Source organism: Podarcis filfolensis (assembly GCF_964270895.1).
Source record: "Podarcis filfolensis genome assembly, chromosome: 2".
NCBI lineage: Eukaryota > Metazoa > Chordata > Lepidosauria > Squamata > Lacertidae > Podarcis > Podarcis filfolensis.
The window spans coordinates 86,045,456-86,060,504 of record NC_139605.1 but is presented as its reverse complement, the minus strand read 5'-3'; the positions used below and the strand labels follow the sequence as shown (position 1 = coordinate 86,060,504).

General features: G+C 37.5%; 2 protein-coding genes across 6 annotated transcripts in view; one reads left to right on the top strand and one right to left on the bottom strand.

The window, feature by feature from the left end:
- TBCD (tubulin folding cofactor D) overlaps nt 1-15,049 on the top strand; it is a 131,139-nt gene that overhangs the window by 39,497 nt on the left and 76,593 nt on the right. The gene's annotated exons all lie outside the window — the stretch shown is intronic.
- ZNF750 (zinc finger protein 750) lies at nt 201-12,737 on the bottom strand. Of its 2 annotated transcripts, none has more exons than XM_083597722.1 (3): nt 12,532-12,737; nt 6,129-7,705; nt 201-3,973 (listed from the first exon to the last, which is right to left on the bottom strand). In XM_083597722.1, the coding sequence occupies exons 2-3, from the start codon at nt 7,532-7,534 to the stop codon at nt 3,268-3,270; spliced, it is 2,112 nt and encodes a 703-aa protein (XP_083453848.1). In that variant the 5' UTR covers nt 7,535-7,705; nt 12,532-12,737; the 3' UTR covers nt 201-3,267. The 2 variants fall into 2 exon arrangements, with proteins under 2 accessions (XP_083453848.1, XP_083453847.1); XM_083597721.1 differs by having other exon boundaries at nt 201-3,976; nt 12,532-12,724.

Genomic DNA, 15,049 nt, shown 5'->3' with positions numbered 1-15,049 from the left:
TTTAGTGAGAATGTGCAAGAGGGCCTTTTCAATGACTAAATAAATTTTGAAAATGTGTGTGTGTGTGTGTGTGTATAAAAATGTGCAATAAACTACAAGAAGAAGTGCAATATTTCTATACTTGAACAAATGTAAGCTTTCTTTTTTGTAGTCTTGTTTTGGATTTTGTTTTTGATCACAAGACACATAATAAAACAAAAGCAATGTAAACACTTTTATTTTAATTTGCAAGTATAATACAAAGCATTTTACTGCAAGATTAGAAAAGTTGTCATGGTAAAACTCATGAAATAGAAAATTGCTCTCACCAGGTTTGCAAAACAGCCCCCCCCCCCAGCTTAGCATGCCATTATTTCATTGCTTACAAATTAGTATGGATGCAATGTACAGAAATAACTCCTTCACCACAGTGTACTTTCTAATATGAACTAAAATAAATATCCTTTTGGTCTTGTGTTCAGCAGGTGCTTGGTGTCTAAGGATATGCTCTTACAAGCATGAAAGCATTTGTGTGGGAGCATCACTCCACCTCTGTCATTTCAAACTCCTTTGAAAATCCCAGCCTCGTGATTTGTATTAGTTTAATTTAAGGTTTGGTTTAAGTAATCCGTTTGTTAAAGATGTGCAAAGGCTGCATGGCAGCGCAGTCATATGAGTGAGGCACAAATTAATTAATTAATTAATTAATTAATTAATTTATTAATTAAGATGACAGTTCAGTTGCAATGCTGTAATGCCAGTAACATCAATTCTAGTTCATAAGCTTACTGTTCTAGCCAAAGGCCATAACAAACTTGTAGCAATAGTATTACTAAAACAATACAGAACATATATCCATAATATGTCAACATCTGTGTTGTAAGAGAGAGAAAGAAGATACCAGAGACACCAACAAGCTTAAATCTAGCTTGATTTCGGTTTAAACCTCCGAATCAGCACAACATGTAGCTATTTTATCTAACTTTTTTCCTCATTTGTTTTGCAGCCAGTGCATAGAGGGCCACTCTCTGTGTTAGAAAGCTATTATTCTCACTCGAAAGAAGCCAAACCATTTCTGCCGGAATGTTCCCTGTTGCTTGTGTAAACAAAGGTTTCAGAAAGCGATCTCTTTGGTTTCTGAATAAGGGGCAGGCTAACAGATAATGAGTGATGTCTCCCACCTGAGGTTGACCACACATACGAAGTCTGCATACAGGAAACATGACTTGGAAACACAGCTCAATATAGGCTTCTCTTAAGGAAACTGGTGAGAGTTTGGTGCTCTGTTCTCAGGAGTGGATACGGGGGGTGGGGTGGGAATCTGGTGTTTCTAATTAGTTGCAGGTGCCTTCTAGATTCTGTGCAGGAGCTAATCCTTTAGTTAGCACTTATTCAGGGTCAACACAGAGCCCAGTTCTGGAAAGTAATAATAGTTTAAACAACTTGACAGGCTGCTTTCCAGTGTTGGTTATCACCCAGTTCTATAACCGAACAGAGCAGGAAAATGCTCCGTTGGCATAGTAGTAATTCCTTTAATAACCTTTTAGCTGAGCGCAATCTGCTCTTGCCTTGATTGTTGGCAACCTGAGTTTGGTATGAAGAACAGCTGCTGATATTTCTGATGCTAGAGTGTATAGCTTCTGAAAAAAATATACCGTATTCTGCACTGTTTCCAAAGCTTTAATGGAGTTTGAATCAGAGCCCCAGATTTCAATGCCATAGAGCATTTGAGTAAAAACTTTGCTAACTAAATATCTTTAGGGCAGTTTCAATCGGTTGCTCTCCCTTGTCGTAACAGAACTTCATCAATGACCCAATATTTTTCTGCCTCCAAGAAGACATTTCCAAGAGAGGGCTTCACTAAAGAGTACACTCTCAATGAGTAAGTTTGTTCTATAGCTGGCAGATCTAAATACCATTTATACCTAGGACTGTATTAGCCAAGAATCATAATCTTGTCTTAGAGTAATTTATAGATAGGCTTTCTTATAGATAGACTTTCTTGTTTGCAGTATGTGCTGAACACCTGCAAGAGAATTTTGAGGCTCAATCAGGAAAGAGAGAAGAGCACTAAATCATCTGCATACATCATGATTGAGATATTTCTGTTCCTAATTACTGAAGAGGGGGAGTTTTTACTGGTTAAATATGGTACCAGATCATTAATATAGTAGCTAAAAAGATTGGGAGGCAGAATACAACCTTGCTTGACTTGCAATGTTTTGAAGGCATAGCACCATTTAAACCTACTCTGACCCTCATTTTTGTGTTGCTTTATAGTTCTTGGATGAATAGCAGAAGTCTGCAGTCAATATTGGAAATTTGAAATTTCTCCCACAGTCTATTTCAATTAATAGAGTTGAATGGAGCAGAAAGATCAATAAAGGCTTCATAAAGATTATTCATAATATTCTTAGTGTATTTTCTTTAGTATGTTTCAGAGTAAAGTGTTGATCGATGGTACAGTGTCCTTTGAACCCCGCTTGTTCTTCACAAATAATGTTATCTGTCCACGAATAATGTTAACTGTAACATCAGTGAAATCAAACTATTGTAGGTATTGCTGAACTGACAAATGAATTTTAAGATAGTGTATTAGTGCTGTCCAACACTGCTTCACACATTTCTACACACTAGATTAAGAAGGATTTACAGTAGAATTATAAAAAGACATGACAGCACAGTTTAGATTTTGATTCATGGATGGCATCTTTGCTTTGTGCTGTTTGATTTTGGATAAAACTGACGCAAATCTGTATATTAGCAAGAATTAATATGAAGACTTCCAGGTCCAGAACTCAGCAACTACTAAGCTTTAAAAGCAAATGGAAATTGTCACAATTAGTTAAATTATAGAATAATCAACAAAAGCGTGTTGAATAACAAAAACTAAACTAAAAACATTATGTGAGTCACAAGCAATGTATGATACTCCAATGTCATGAATAAGATATTCTTAATTTTATAGTTTACACCTTTGGTAATAAAGGTGGATGTAAAAGTCATTCCACCATAGTGCATTTTAGAAACATATCATTAGCTTCAGTTTACTTTTAAATGTTCACTCAAAAAATCAGGATACAGTCAGAAAATATTCAGGATGCTTTAAAACATAAATACAAAATTAAGAACAGTTTATATTTACATGTTTCAACCTAGATTGATCAAATGAGTCTGCCTGATTGGAAAAATAGGAATTGTTACTGAAAACTTGTCTTTGCTTCCTGGTGGACAGCGTGCTTGTCAACTGCTCTTGTATGTAGTTGGTAGTGGATTAAACGTGAAGTATTACGATACTCTGGTTCTTTTTCTCAGAGTAAATACTCTACTGCAGTCATTTGTTTGTACTCGCTTTGTTCCTTGTTGCAGTTTTGCCACTTGTCTTTGATTGGTCCTTTTTTGTCCTTTTCCTTTTTGACTACTGTGACCGTCCTGAGTATCTGATGGTTCAGGAGCTGAATCTGTATACTGAGAATTGCTGTCCTGATTACTTTTCTGTGCAGTCTCTATTTGGACTTTACTAGGACTATAGGCAGCTAACTGACAAAGAGCAACAGCTGCAGTTTGTTTCTGCTCATCACAATGGTCAATTGTCCTAACTTCCTGAACTTCTTTCCTCTGCATCACGGTAGGGACCTTATCACAAGAACCTTTCTCCATATGATCCTTAGGGCTACAGTCCTCAGCTTCCAAATGTCCATTTTCAGTTTTTTGAGGTCCACTGTCTTCAGCTTCATATGATGACCTCTGGAGGGGTTGTTTTATGTTGCAGTTGTCTTTTACGGAGAGATTCAGAGGCATTTCCTGAAGTTCCATAAAGTTTTGGTTTTCCACATGGAGAGCGTTTTTGTACATATGTTCATTAACAACATTTGCATCTGGCTTCTTGGAAAGATTAAGTGGTACTATCCCCGTGTCGTCATCAGAATTGGACAGAGGGTCATCGTTCTCATTACTTTCATGCTGTATATTTTCATTTTCATTAGTGACATCACTACTGGGGAAGAAAAGAAAAGAAAAATCATTGAAAAATTCCATTATGTAATTAAAATCCGATGTAGGACTAGTATGATATTTTGATTTACATACTGTGGCAGTAAAAGCAATGCAATGAATTGATTTAAAAGGTAACAGAATAAATTGTGCTATGGAGTAAATTTGTTACAGTGAGTAATGTTTGGTTTGCATGTAAGAAACCTAGTTTTAAATCTCTATAGAGATGAGCAATTTTTATATTTTTACTGCGATAAATTAAAATAATTTGTTGCAGCCAACCTATTCTCCTGGAACATATTGAGAAGGAAATATCAACAATGTTTGAGGTCTATGAGAGCAGGACACAATAAATTGTATGCTCTACAGGTATTTTATATTGCAATACAAACAGCTGTTTAAGAGTGACATTAACCCATTTGACCATCCTTCTGTAATGAAAATGGTCCCAGGCTGATCCATCACAGGACTTATAAGATCAAGTTTGTTACACTTCTCTGCCTCGGAGGCCTAGTCTGGATATAAATTCAAAAGTAAAATAAAATAATAAATCTTTATTGGAAAGCTGGCAGGTCGCTGCAGTGGTCCAGTCTGCACATCATTGTAAACCATAGTTAATGATTGACTGTGTATATGTCAATCTCATCCACTTTGCTTCTCTCTGTTAGTGCACAGGAGAAACAGACAATGACTCCTGGCTTAGTGTTACATTTGGACCAGGGATTTTGGTTTGTTCTGTCCAAAGAGACTATGATCTGTAGCCAAGGTTTGTTCTTGGGCTTTCTGGTTATGATTTATTGAAGTGAAACAAACCATAACCCATGGTTTGAGTATAATACGATGGTGCGCATCATGATTTGATCCTCGTGTGTGCAAACAGAGAAGAGTAAAGTGGGCAAAATTGGCAGTTCACTATGTTGTACCATATCAGGAGACCATTACCTTCTATCCTTCTTTAAAGATTGGGAAAATAATGAGAGAGAGAGAGAGCTCACTTTATCCTTCAGTCTTGTTGCATGGGAAAGCAAAAAGGCTTATTTCATATTAAATGGCCTTCCCACTGAGATCATCAGCAGAGGTCTTCCTCTATATCCCACCACTGTCATGAATGCAGGTGTTAGGGACATAAGTAGGCCTTTGCTGTTGTAGCTCTTGAACTCAATTCCCTCAGGAGATTAGCTCAGTCCTCTTCAACAATAAGAAGAGTTACATTTGCCATGCCTATGGCTTTATTTTTTTCTGCCTGGTATGTTGCTTTGACATGGGTTACTTTGTGCTACTGTCTTGGTTTCTTCCTGTTTGGTATTTTATCATTTTAATAGGTCTCCATTTTTATTATTACAGAATTTTAATCTTTTTTTAAAAAATCATATTCAATAGATGAATGTCTGCCTCTACCTGAAAAACAATAATCTAAGGCTATACTATGCATTCTTTACTCAGGAACAAGCCCCGTTTAGTTCAGTGGAACTTTGTTCTGAGTAAAAGTGCATAACATTAGGTTGTGAATAGCAACATTCAGATTCAAATAGGAAAAACAGCAGAGATGTTAAACGCAACAATGATCAGTATAAAAATTAATAGAGCAAATATCATTTTACTATAATTTTGAATAACCACTATAATTACACCATCTCCAAGCATATTTCATCCACCCTTTGTCCACTTCCATATTTTTTTTTAAAAACCCAGCTGTAGGGAACCTATGCCCGCCCCAGATGTTGCTGAACCCATCACCTCTGGCTGTTGGCCATATTTGCTGGGACTGAATGGAATTGTAGTTCAGCAACATCTGGAGGGCCAAATGTTTCTCACAACCTACTCTAAACTGATAAGGCAATCCTAACAAAGTTTACTCAGAAGTAAGCCTTACTGAATTCAGTTATATTTACTTGCAGGTAGTGGGGCTAAACATAAGTCTCATTCAATTTGATAGGACTTACTTCTGAGTAGACATGGCTAGGCTTGTACTGCTTGCCACTTGCATATGTCCTACCTGCCTTGGGTTTACAAGTTTGACATGTAATAAAAACTGTCCTGGGAGTCCTTGTGTGATGTAACCTAAGGGCATGTTTGCTCTCTCTCTCTTTAGTGTTTTGAAGAAACCCCGCACAGATTAGAAATATCTTTATATATATATAACTTTATATATGTACCTCCTGGGTGTGTTTCCTCTATCCTCCTTTGTAAGAGGCTGAGTGGATTCATCCGTACTTTTCCTCACAGGTCTGAACGCCGTGCCGTTTTCTTCAGTTTGATTGTACTTGTTTATAGATGAATACCTGCTAGAAAGGTCAAATAGGCCTTCACAACCTTGACTCGTCTGAGTGAAGTTTGTTGGGCTGGGTCTGCCTGGGGACCCTGTTGCTGCACTTCCAGCACGGGGGCTCATTTTTGCACTCTCTCTCTCACTTTGCTCCTCTTTGGAATGACTTTTGGCATGTAGCATAGGGCTTTCTTTTTCCAAATCATCTGGTTTTTTGTGAGAATTCAGTGACTGTAACCTGGCAGGGCTTGAAGAAGCTGGATATAGCAAGGTTGTTTCTTCCATTAAATGAGAACTAGAGTCTCTGTTAAGACCTGTAATGTGTGGTAGCCTGTAAAATGCTGATTCTGTTGGTCTACAAAGTCCGTATGGTACTGGGGGATTAGGATGATACTGCTGGAATAAACGGTAGTGTTCATAAGCTGCTGGATTCATTGGTTTAGGAAGTGGTCCAGGGTGAGGAAGAAAATGTCTCTGATCTTGAGAGCTGTAGACAGAGAGCACTGAACTTTCACACTCATGAGAGTTTCCAGGAAGAAAGTAAGGTGCATAAATGGCCAATCCATGCTCATACAATGAAGGTGAATACTCGGGAATTATGGGCTGCATATAAGGTGGAATGGAAGGGAAACCTTTTGTAGGTGGAATTTTATGAGTAAATTCTGGTGCCATAAGTGTGGACGCTGTTTTCCATGGGTTGTTTGGAGCATGAAATGCTGACTTTGTGTGGATTGAAGGGCCTTTGTTTGAATCAGAAAGAGACGCCAACTGAGATAGCTCAATGCTGTCTTTACTGTGACGATGCTCTCCTACTGGGACAAAGGCAGAAGGTCTTACAATGCCTTCAAGACCAAGCTGTGTGTTAGCTGTATTTTCTTCTTCACGACCGACAAGAGTTAATTCCTTCTGAATTGATGGTGTTTGTCCATTTACTAATTTACCTGTTGCTTGGTTTTGAACCTCCATGTTTTCCTTGGCATCATCTTTGGGGAAAGCACATTGAGGTTTAGATTCAAGATTTGAGAGGGGTTTAGAGGAGGCTGGTTTCGCTCCAGGTTCCGCCTGATTGATCTGCTTAGGCTCCAAGGAATTTGACTTTGGACACTTGATAACCCGATCCTGCTCAGACACTAAAGTAATGGAGTTTTTGCAGAGCCCATACTTCATGTGGTTGAAAAGATGTGATTTCTCATTGCAGGTGAAAGGGCATTGAAAACACTTGTACTTGAATGGTTTTCCTGGAGGCCTTGGGATATAATGAGGTTTTTTTGGCTTACGTTCTTTGAGAAGGCTCATCTTTCTGTTTCAATGATTAGACTTTTTTGTTTTCCTTGCCCTAATTTATAAAATGTGGTTGATATCTTAAGTTTTCCAGATTTACTCCTAACTTTGAGGAGACTCTCAAAAATAATTATTTGAAGCCATTTCTTCTGGAGACATGAGAACAAAACAGCACGCAACAGGAAACTGGAAAACAGAAATTGTAATATTAGAATTTGAGAACTGAAACAAATACATATGTCAAATGCTTTATTCAAATGCACATTGTGAAAAACCTTCTGGTTCAAACAAAAAAGTCAATTTCCAACTTGGAAGCCTATGAACAGGGCATGATGCTGATGACTATTTTCTGTTTCATGTCTCTGGCATCTGGTATTTTTAGATTTACTGTCTTGTGAACATGAAGGTCTCATGAGCTGTCATCTAAGAGTCATTATTTGACCTGTCCTCTACAAATTTGTAAACCCACCTAAGTTAGAAGCCATTACTTCACCCTGTGGCAGTGAATTCCATAAACCAGCTATGCACTGTGTGAAATAAATTATATTTCAAAGAATTAGACTACCAATGTTGTAATTTCAATTCCTTATCCTAACATTTAGAATTCATTTTTTCCCTCTATTACTGCTTATTGAGTTAACAATTTTCAGTGAGTTGTCCACCTAAATACCAGGTTTTTTTGGGGGGGGGGGTTTAGTCATAACCAGTTAAGACCACATTGGTTTATGGGTGAATCTAGGACTCTTGCCCTAGTGTGCATTACTTTGCACTCACATTGAATTTCATTTGCCATTTTGTTGCCCATTCACCCACGATGGAGAGTTATTCACCATCTGCTTTAGATTTCACCATCCTGAATAACATGGCACCCTCAGCAAACTTGACAGTCTCATCGCTCACCTAAATTCATGAATTACAAGCATGAGAAAAGTGAAGCTAATGTAGAAGACTCTTAGATGCCTTTGCAAACATGATTATCCTCAGGGAAAGCACACATGTCTGTAGGTAGAGCTCTAATTAACTAGCCTGAAGTTCAGGGGTGCCTACTACCTGAAATTCCTGTTGGATTAATTAGAGAGAACGCATTCAAACAACAGTGGTGGAACATCCACTTAGGATGTGACAGGGAAAGATGAAAGCAAAGTGAGAGAGAGAACTGTAGGTGGAGGAGACGAGGAGGGAGGGCGGTGCTTGGTAATAGTAGAAGCTTGAGTGCAATCCAGTCCAGCCTGTTGGGGAAAGAGGAAGAGATTCCTTGATGGGGAGAAGTAGGGTGGAGTAGGATTGACTCCATCCTGGAGAGCTGACCTAGCTCTGCTATAGAGCAAACAAGCTTTTAAGCAGCCTAAACAAATATTTAAGTACTAACTAGTGTGAGTAACTTTCAACACACTACAACAAGCCAAATTCTGAATGCTTAGAAGAGCGCACTCTCCCAAATCTCTTCTTCTAAAGTTTGAGTGTGTTGCTGTTGAAATGACCTTGCATTCTTTGCTGCACAGCTACTTATAGGTATGTGTGTGTGTGTGTTCCCGTATGGCCAGGTATAAATCTGAGTCAAGCATCCACTGATTTATAGGGGCACGATCAACTTGCTTTCCCTTAGAAACCGAAACAAGTGGATACTTTTAATACAGGCTGGTGATTTTCTCGGCAGATAAGTCAGACGGGCTTGTATTGACTTGTTCCATTATGTTCGCTGATTCTGAAGGCGTGAGAATCTCTCAGAGTCATGTTCTCATGATTTTATAGGATGTGTTATGGCAAAGATCTAAAAAGTGATGATTTCATCATGAACTGTAAGCACCATTATCAAAATGATGACTGTTGCAAAACCACATACAGTATCTTGAGTTACCCGAAACTACACTAATACCACTTGTTAGTTTAATAGGGAAGTCTGATGGCTTTTTATTTTTATTTATTTTTTAAAAAAACAAACCTTGCTTCCATTGCTGTTTGAATTAGAAATTAAATTAAAGCATTAAATGAATTAATGGGAAAATATTCAAATGAGGGGACTGCAAGTAATGATAAAAACAAGAGACCAATAGCATGTCAAAATAAACAAATTTATTACAGTTTGAGCTTTCGTCTTTAATCTCATTCGATTTACATAGAAGGCAGCTTCATATATCTGATAAAAAGCTCATGCCATGAAGGTGTGACATGACTCTTCAGTAGGTAATTATATAAGCAGTTGAGTTTTCGTTTAAAATAATAAGAGATATATAGCATTTTAGATTATTTATTTTCTTTGTATTTTTATTATATTATTCAATTAATAATGCATGGATTTATCATTGGTTTAGATTATTAAAAAAAAGCACACCGTTTAGTCTTTGTAAAGCACTAAGGGACAAATTTTAGTGATTTCTGACAGAGTCTGGGATCCAAAGGACTACTTAAAGGATGCTCAAGAGGGATTTTTATCTGTTTATCAGCAGGTCAAACAAACTTAAATTCCATCTGTTTCAGAAACAGCCATTTAGTGTGTGAGTGGCTGCTGGTAGGAAAACATTGGATCCCACCCATAGAAATACAAACAAAATAGAATCACAGTTTGGGAAAATTCTAAATTCAAATAAGTGTGTCACAGAGTTATTTTGTTTCTATACATGCACAGTTTTATTTAGATAGTATTGTTAGAAAATCAACACATTACTTATTATGAAATGAGATTCAGCAACAACAAACAAACCAGTTTTTGGAGAGTGCAGGTTGAATTTTGAGTAATGGCGTAGAACCAAAGACGGAAGAATTGTAACAGACTTGGTGAGTTCAGTTTGTACCAGTTATACCTTTGTGCTAGCTTGTAAGTCCCAGAGCAAATAATGCTTTAAGTTACTGTTGTCACAACAAACTATTCCCCAGGATTACCAAGTTAATAGACTTTGACTGTTTGAATTGTACAAATATGTTATATAAGCACGATATTGATATTGCTAGATAAATATATTTATTCATTTTCCTAGTGTGCAGAATGCTATATTATTTTATGGAGGTAGATTCACATTTTAATAAATTAACATTTGCACTGTATGATCTCTCTGTGAGAAGCAGAAAGCAGTATGGAACTATATATGTTTGCTAAAGTGCATTAAAAGCAATCCTGGATTTTTATTTTTATTTGCAGGAAAAGTTGTTTTTAGAGGAAAAGTATGCTCCCTTACATCTGAGTTTCCCAGACTAGATTGAGATATATCATTCCACTCAGAAAATTCAGTAACCAAACTTATTTCTGGAAGTATTGGCTTCATTGGTTGTTCCAAGTGGTAATGGGAAACACTGGATACAAAGTACCGGTAACTTTGTTTACTTACATGGTTAGGATTTATTTACATTATGTTTAGAATTGCAGCAATAAGCATTCCTATTACTGTACACATTTAATTGGACATAGGGAAGTTTATTAGAATTTTGTGGGGAGGTTTTTGAAGCAAACTGCAGTTGTTTTTGCAAGGCAAATCACTGTGCACTGCAAAATGCCACTTGGTGGCTTTTGGATAGGTGTAAAAAGATATTTCCTGCGCTCTACTCATACCCTCCTGGTTGCAGTTTCTTTCATATTGTGCTAAGCTAGGCTGTCCTTTACTATTATCATTGAACCCAGCAATTGCAGCAAACATCAATACCACCAGAAAAACGTACGCAGTTTCATTTGTCTGTAAATTCTTTTTTGTTTCTTTAAAGATGCAAAACCGGCAACATATGGCTATTACAGGTCACATAAAATGAGGAATATTTTTCAGTGAATAAATGTAATTGTTGCTTTATCCTTCTGTGTAGTAGCTTACTTTTTTAAAAATACAAAGGGACAGCTCCGATTTTTTTTTTATTGCAGACAATGGTGTAATTATCTTGCTTAATAGTTCAATGCTATGAATGGCTGCGCAACCATTTTTGAAGAACATTAATACGCACACGCTTGGCTGCTGTTGCAGCATTCTTTTTGGTGATATTGATCTGGCTGACGAGTCCTCACTGGGGTGGAGCATTTTGAAGGGCATGCTGTGATTAAAATATTGTGATGTGGCATTATTGCATAACTCAAGATCATGCCATTGTCACCTATCCAGTGTTTTGCAAGAACAAGACTTCTGAGTTTTATTTCACTTTAGATTTTACAGTGGTTGACTGCTCTTCCCTTCTGGGCTTTTAATCTTTAAAACTAAAATAACTACTCTTACAAAAAATATCAATTTGTGCATGATAGAGGACAACAAAAGGAGAGACATGCTATAGAGGTCAAGATGGACTGTGAGGAAGAGTCATTAAGATTCAGATATATCTGTGTAGCTAACATCTGGTCCCAATATTAAAAATAACTTTTTTAAAAAATAGCTTAAAACCATTTTGAGCTAATAAGAATAAGCCCTTAATCATTTTTTGAATCTCTAATAGACAAGTGTAAATTCATTCTCAAACTATGTTTCCCCCCTCTTTGGTCCACCTCTGTATATAAAATAAGTATTTCCATTAACTGAAGACTGAACTAGGACAAATGTAGCAGTTGAATTCTATCTGAGTAAAAGTTAGAAACCTTGGAAATAGTCCCCCTCCCTTTTTATTTATTAGAAGTAAATACTCCAGTAGAACACAACATAATAAGCTGAACATAATAAGTTAAGCAAGGAACCTAAAATACATACTTTTAACTTGAAAATAAAGCATTGTACACACTAATAATATATCACTTTATTTCTGTAAAAAAAAAGAAAAAGAAAAAGTAAATAAAGCATGGTTTCTTAATCAAGCTTTCAACCTCAAGGCTGCCATAGTAGTACAAAAAACAAGATTCTTTTCAGGTAGAGAGTAAAATAGTATTTTTTTGCTTTTTAATTTAAACTTTCTGAAGAAATGCACCTGCTCATAGAGGAGTTGCCTTTCTTGAGAGGACAGTAAAACACAAGCACAGGCTAACAACTTAGCTAAACATTCCTTCAGTTAGTTGATGGCTTTTCCTTTTAAATCTCTTGTTTTTTTGGCTGCTGGTTTTAAAGTCCACTCACCTGTGAGTTTGGGAACCGAAGTCCAAGATGTTCCGAGTTGTTAAACTGTTGCTGTCAGTGTTGAGAGAGAAGTACCTGTTTGCTGCTTGATTAAGTGAAACTGAAGGAGGCTGTTTCAATGGGAGGGACTTAAAAGTGTAGGAGTCGAGCCCTGCGGGTGTAGAGATGCACCTGATATTACTTCAGCCTGAAGCTACAGTTCATGTGTTTCCATCTACTCTTGCATTTGATGTTACCTCAGCATCTGAGCTATCGAGCAGCAGCACTCTTGTCATGTGTGTGCCCTCTAACAAGCAAGTTTTTGTTTCTCCCACTGAGTTAATAATCTCCTGTCAAGGGGAACGGAACACGGTACAGACACGTTTCTCAGTTTAAGATCTTTTAAACCATTTCTGAGTGAGAAGCAGATCGTCACGAAGGCTTTAAAAGGTTATAAAACAGTAGTAGAAATTGTAGGCTGCTGCACGGGACGTTTCTTGGTTTGGTTTTGTGTGTGTGTGGTGGATTTGTGAGAATACTTGAATGCTGCAAGATTCCTCCTCCTCCCCCCCCCCCCGCAGTTGTCCTCATGATAACTTCTGCCTGGGAACGGCGAGACAGAAGTAACTCAAAGCCTACTTGCTGTAGAAACCTGCCAAAGCTTGCCAGGAATCGGCAGCCAATTGCATTGTAATGGTAAGGAGTCACCTCTGTAGGAAACTGAATATTTGCTTAGTTTCTCTGTTCAGTAGTTCAACTTCCCAGCCACTGAACACACTGCATGGTGATTGTGCTATTATTGTTTGATAACTCTCCACCACATGTGAGAGAAGGGGGGGTGTCAGTACACCATTGTAAATGATAATAATAATAATAATAATAATTATTATTATTATTATTATTATTATTATTATTATTATTATTTAAAAAATTGGCTGCAGATTGGGCTTCTTTACTCTGCCCCATTCAGTCATGCTGTTTCTCCCTGTCATTGACTCTTCTCTTCCCCCGTTTGTGGGCTCTGGGCTATCCTAGTTGCCTTTTTAACACTGGGATAGAGCCACAAGCAACACTGTTGTACAGGGCAGCATTATGGAGGCTACCTGAAAGACTCTCTTAACCTTCTAAGATCCAGTACCATTGTAAGTAAAATGAGAGAGCCATGTAGTACAGTCAGTGTGGAACTGGTAATGTGCTTTGGTAGAATTGGTAATGTGCTTGTAGAATTGGTAGTGTGTTTTGTGGCTTGTATACAGTTATAACATGGTTAGCTGACTAAGTAAGGACTAAATTACAAAGCTATAGCTGTGAATGAGTAAGTCTAAGGGTTTTTATTTTATTTTATATGGTTTTTAGATCAGTCTATACCCAAAGTGAAGGCACAATCTATTTTGCTAACCATGCACAATGTATAATCTGAAAATTGTTTGTTTCAAATTGCATAATTTGAAAGTGTTTGTTGTTAATTATATATAAAACCCTGTGTTGTTTAGTATTAGATTTTTTTTTGCAAAATCTCCCTCTCCATACACATGAAAGGTGCTGCCTACAGCAGTGTTTGTAAGGGGTGTGTGTGTGTGTGTGTGTGTGTGTGAGAGAGAGAGAGAGAGAGAGAGAGAGTGCATTTTGGTTACTGAAACAAATGAGCCAATGCTACCTGGCCTCTGTTTAGTGCATAGGTGATTAGCTGTGGCAGGATGGAGATGTGTACTTGGAAGCCCATCAAATTTCCCATCCTGTTGAAAGTAATGAAATGTGGGTGGACAACACTTGCAGCAGGATGCAGTTGCCATCCATCTGTAGGATGTGCATCTATATTCTTTCTCAACTAGTTACGTGCAGGGCGGTCAAGAGGCAAGTAGAGAGGGTACTGATTCACAGCCAACAGAAGCACAGACTTTCATTAAGTTTTTGTGTAAATTTTCTTGCGGCACTAGTTATGGGACTGGAAACGGAAGTGTCAGCTTAATTCCTTGTGGTCTATCACAGTGGACACTAAGGCAAAATGTGCCCTCTACTTTAAAAACAACTCAAGATGAATTGTACATTTATGAGTACATTTATGAATTTTGCATTCTATGCAGCATTCAGATATGCCGGTTCCAGCTCACTGGCTTCTCTTATTTTGACAGATGTTTTGCACACACTTTTTAAAATTTAGCATTGGAGCCATAAGTAGTATGTGTATGGTTTTTAAAGGATGAGTGAAATTCTTATGAAGCCGAAGTTAATGTCCAATACACCATTTTGTATTTGTCCATCCCACACTAGAACTGTCAAGAAGAGGGGAAGCTGCTTTTGTTCCATATGAGATCTCCCTCAGTTCCTTAATTTCTCTCCTTTACAAGTAAAAAGGTGCATCGTCACAGGTCTCTGAGAAGGTTGCCACTGAAAGCTAAAATTAAGTTTCTTTGTCACAATGGAAGAACCATACATACACAGATCTATTCCAAGGAATTACAGGGTGTTAAGGATCAGAAGGATAATGCACATGGCCAACACATCAACCGGAGGTCAGGCACCAGATCAAATGTTCAAG

What these genes read in the sequence shown, in the direction of transcription:
- ZNF750 (XM_083597721.1), bottom strand. Translation starts at nt 7,534, where the DNA reads ATGAGCCTTCTCAAAGAACGTAAGCCAAAAAAACCTCATTATATCCCA. An exon ending in AGAGGAAACACACCCAGGAG is followed by an intron (nt 3,977 to 6,128) that starts GTACATATATAA and finishes TTTCTTCCCCAG; the next exon opens with TAGTGATGTCACTAATGAAA.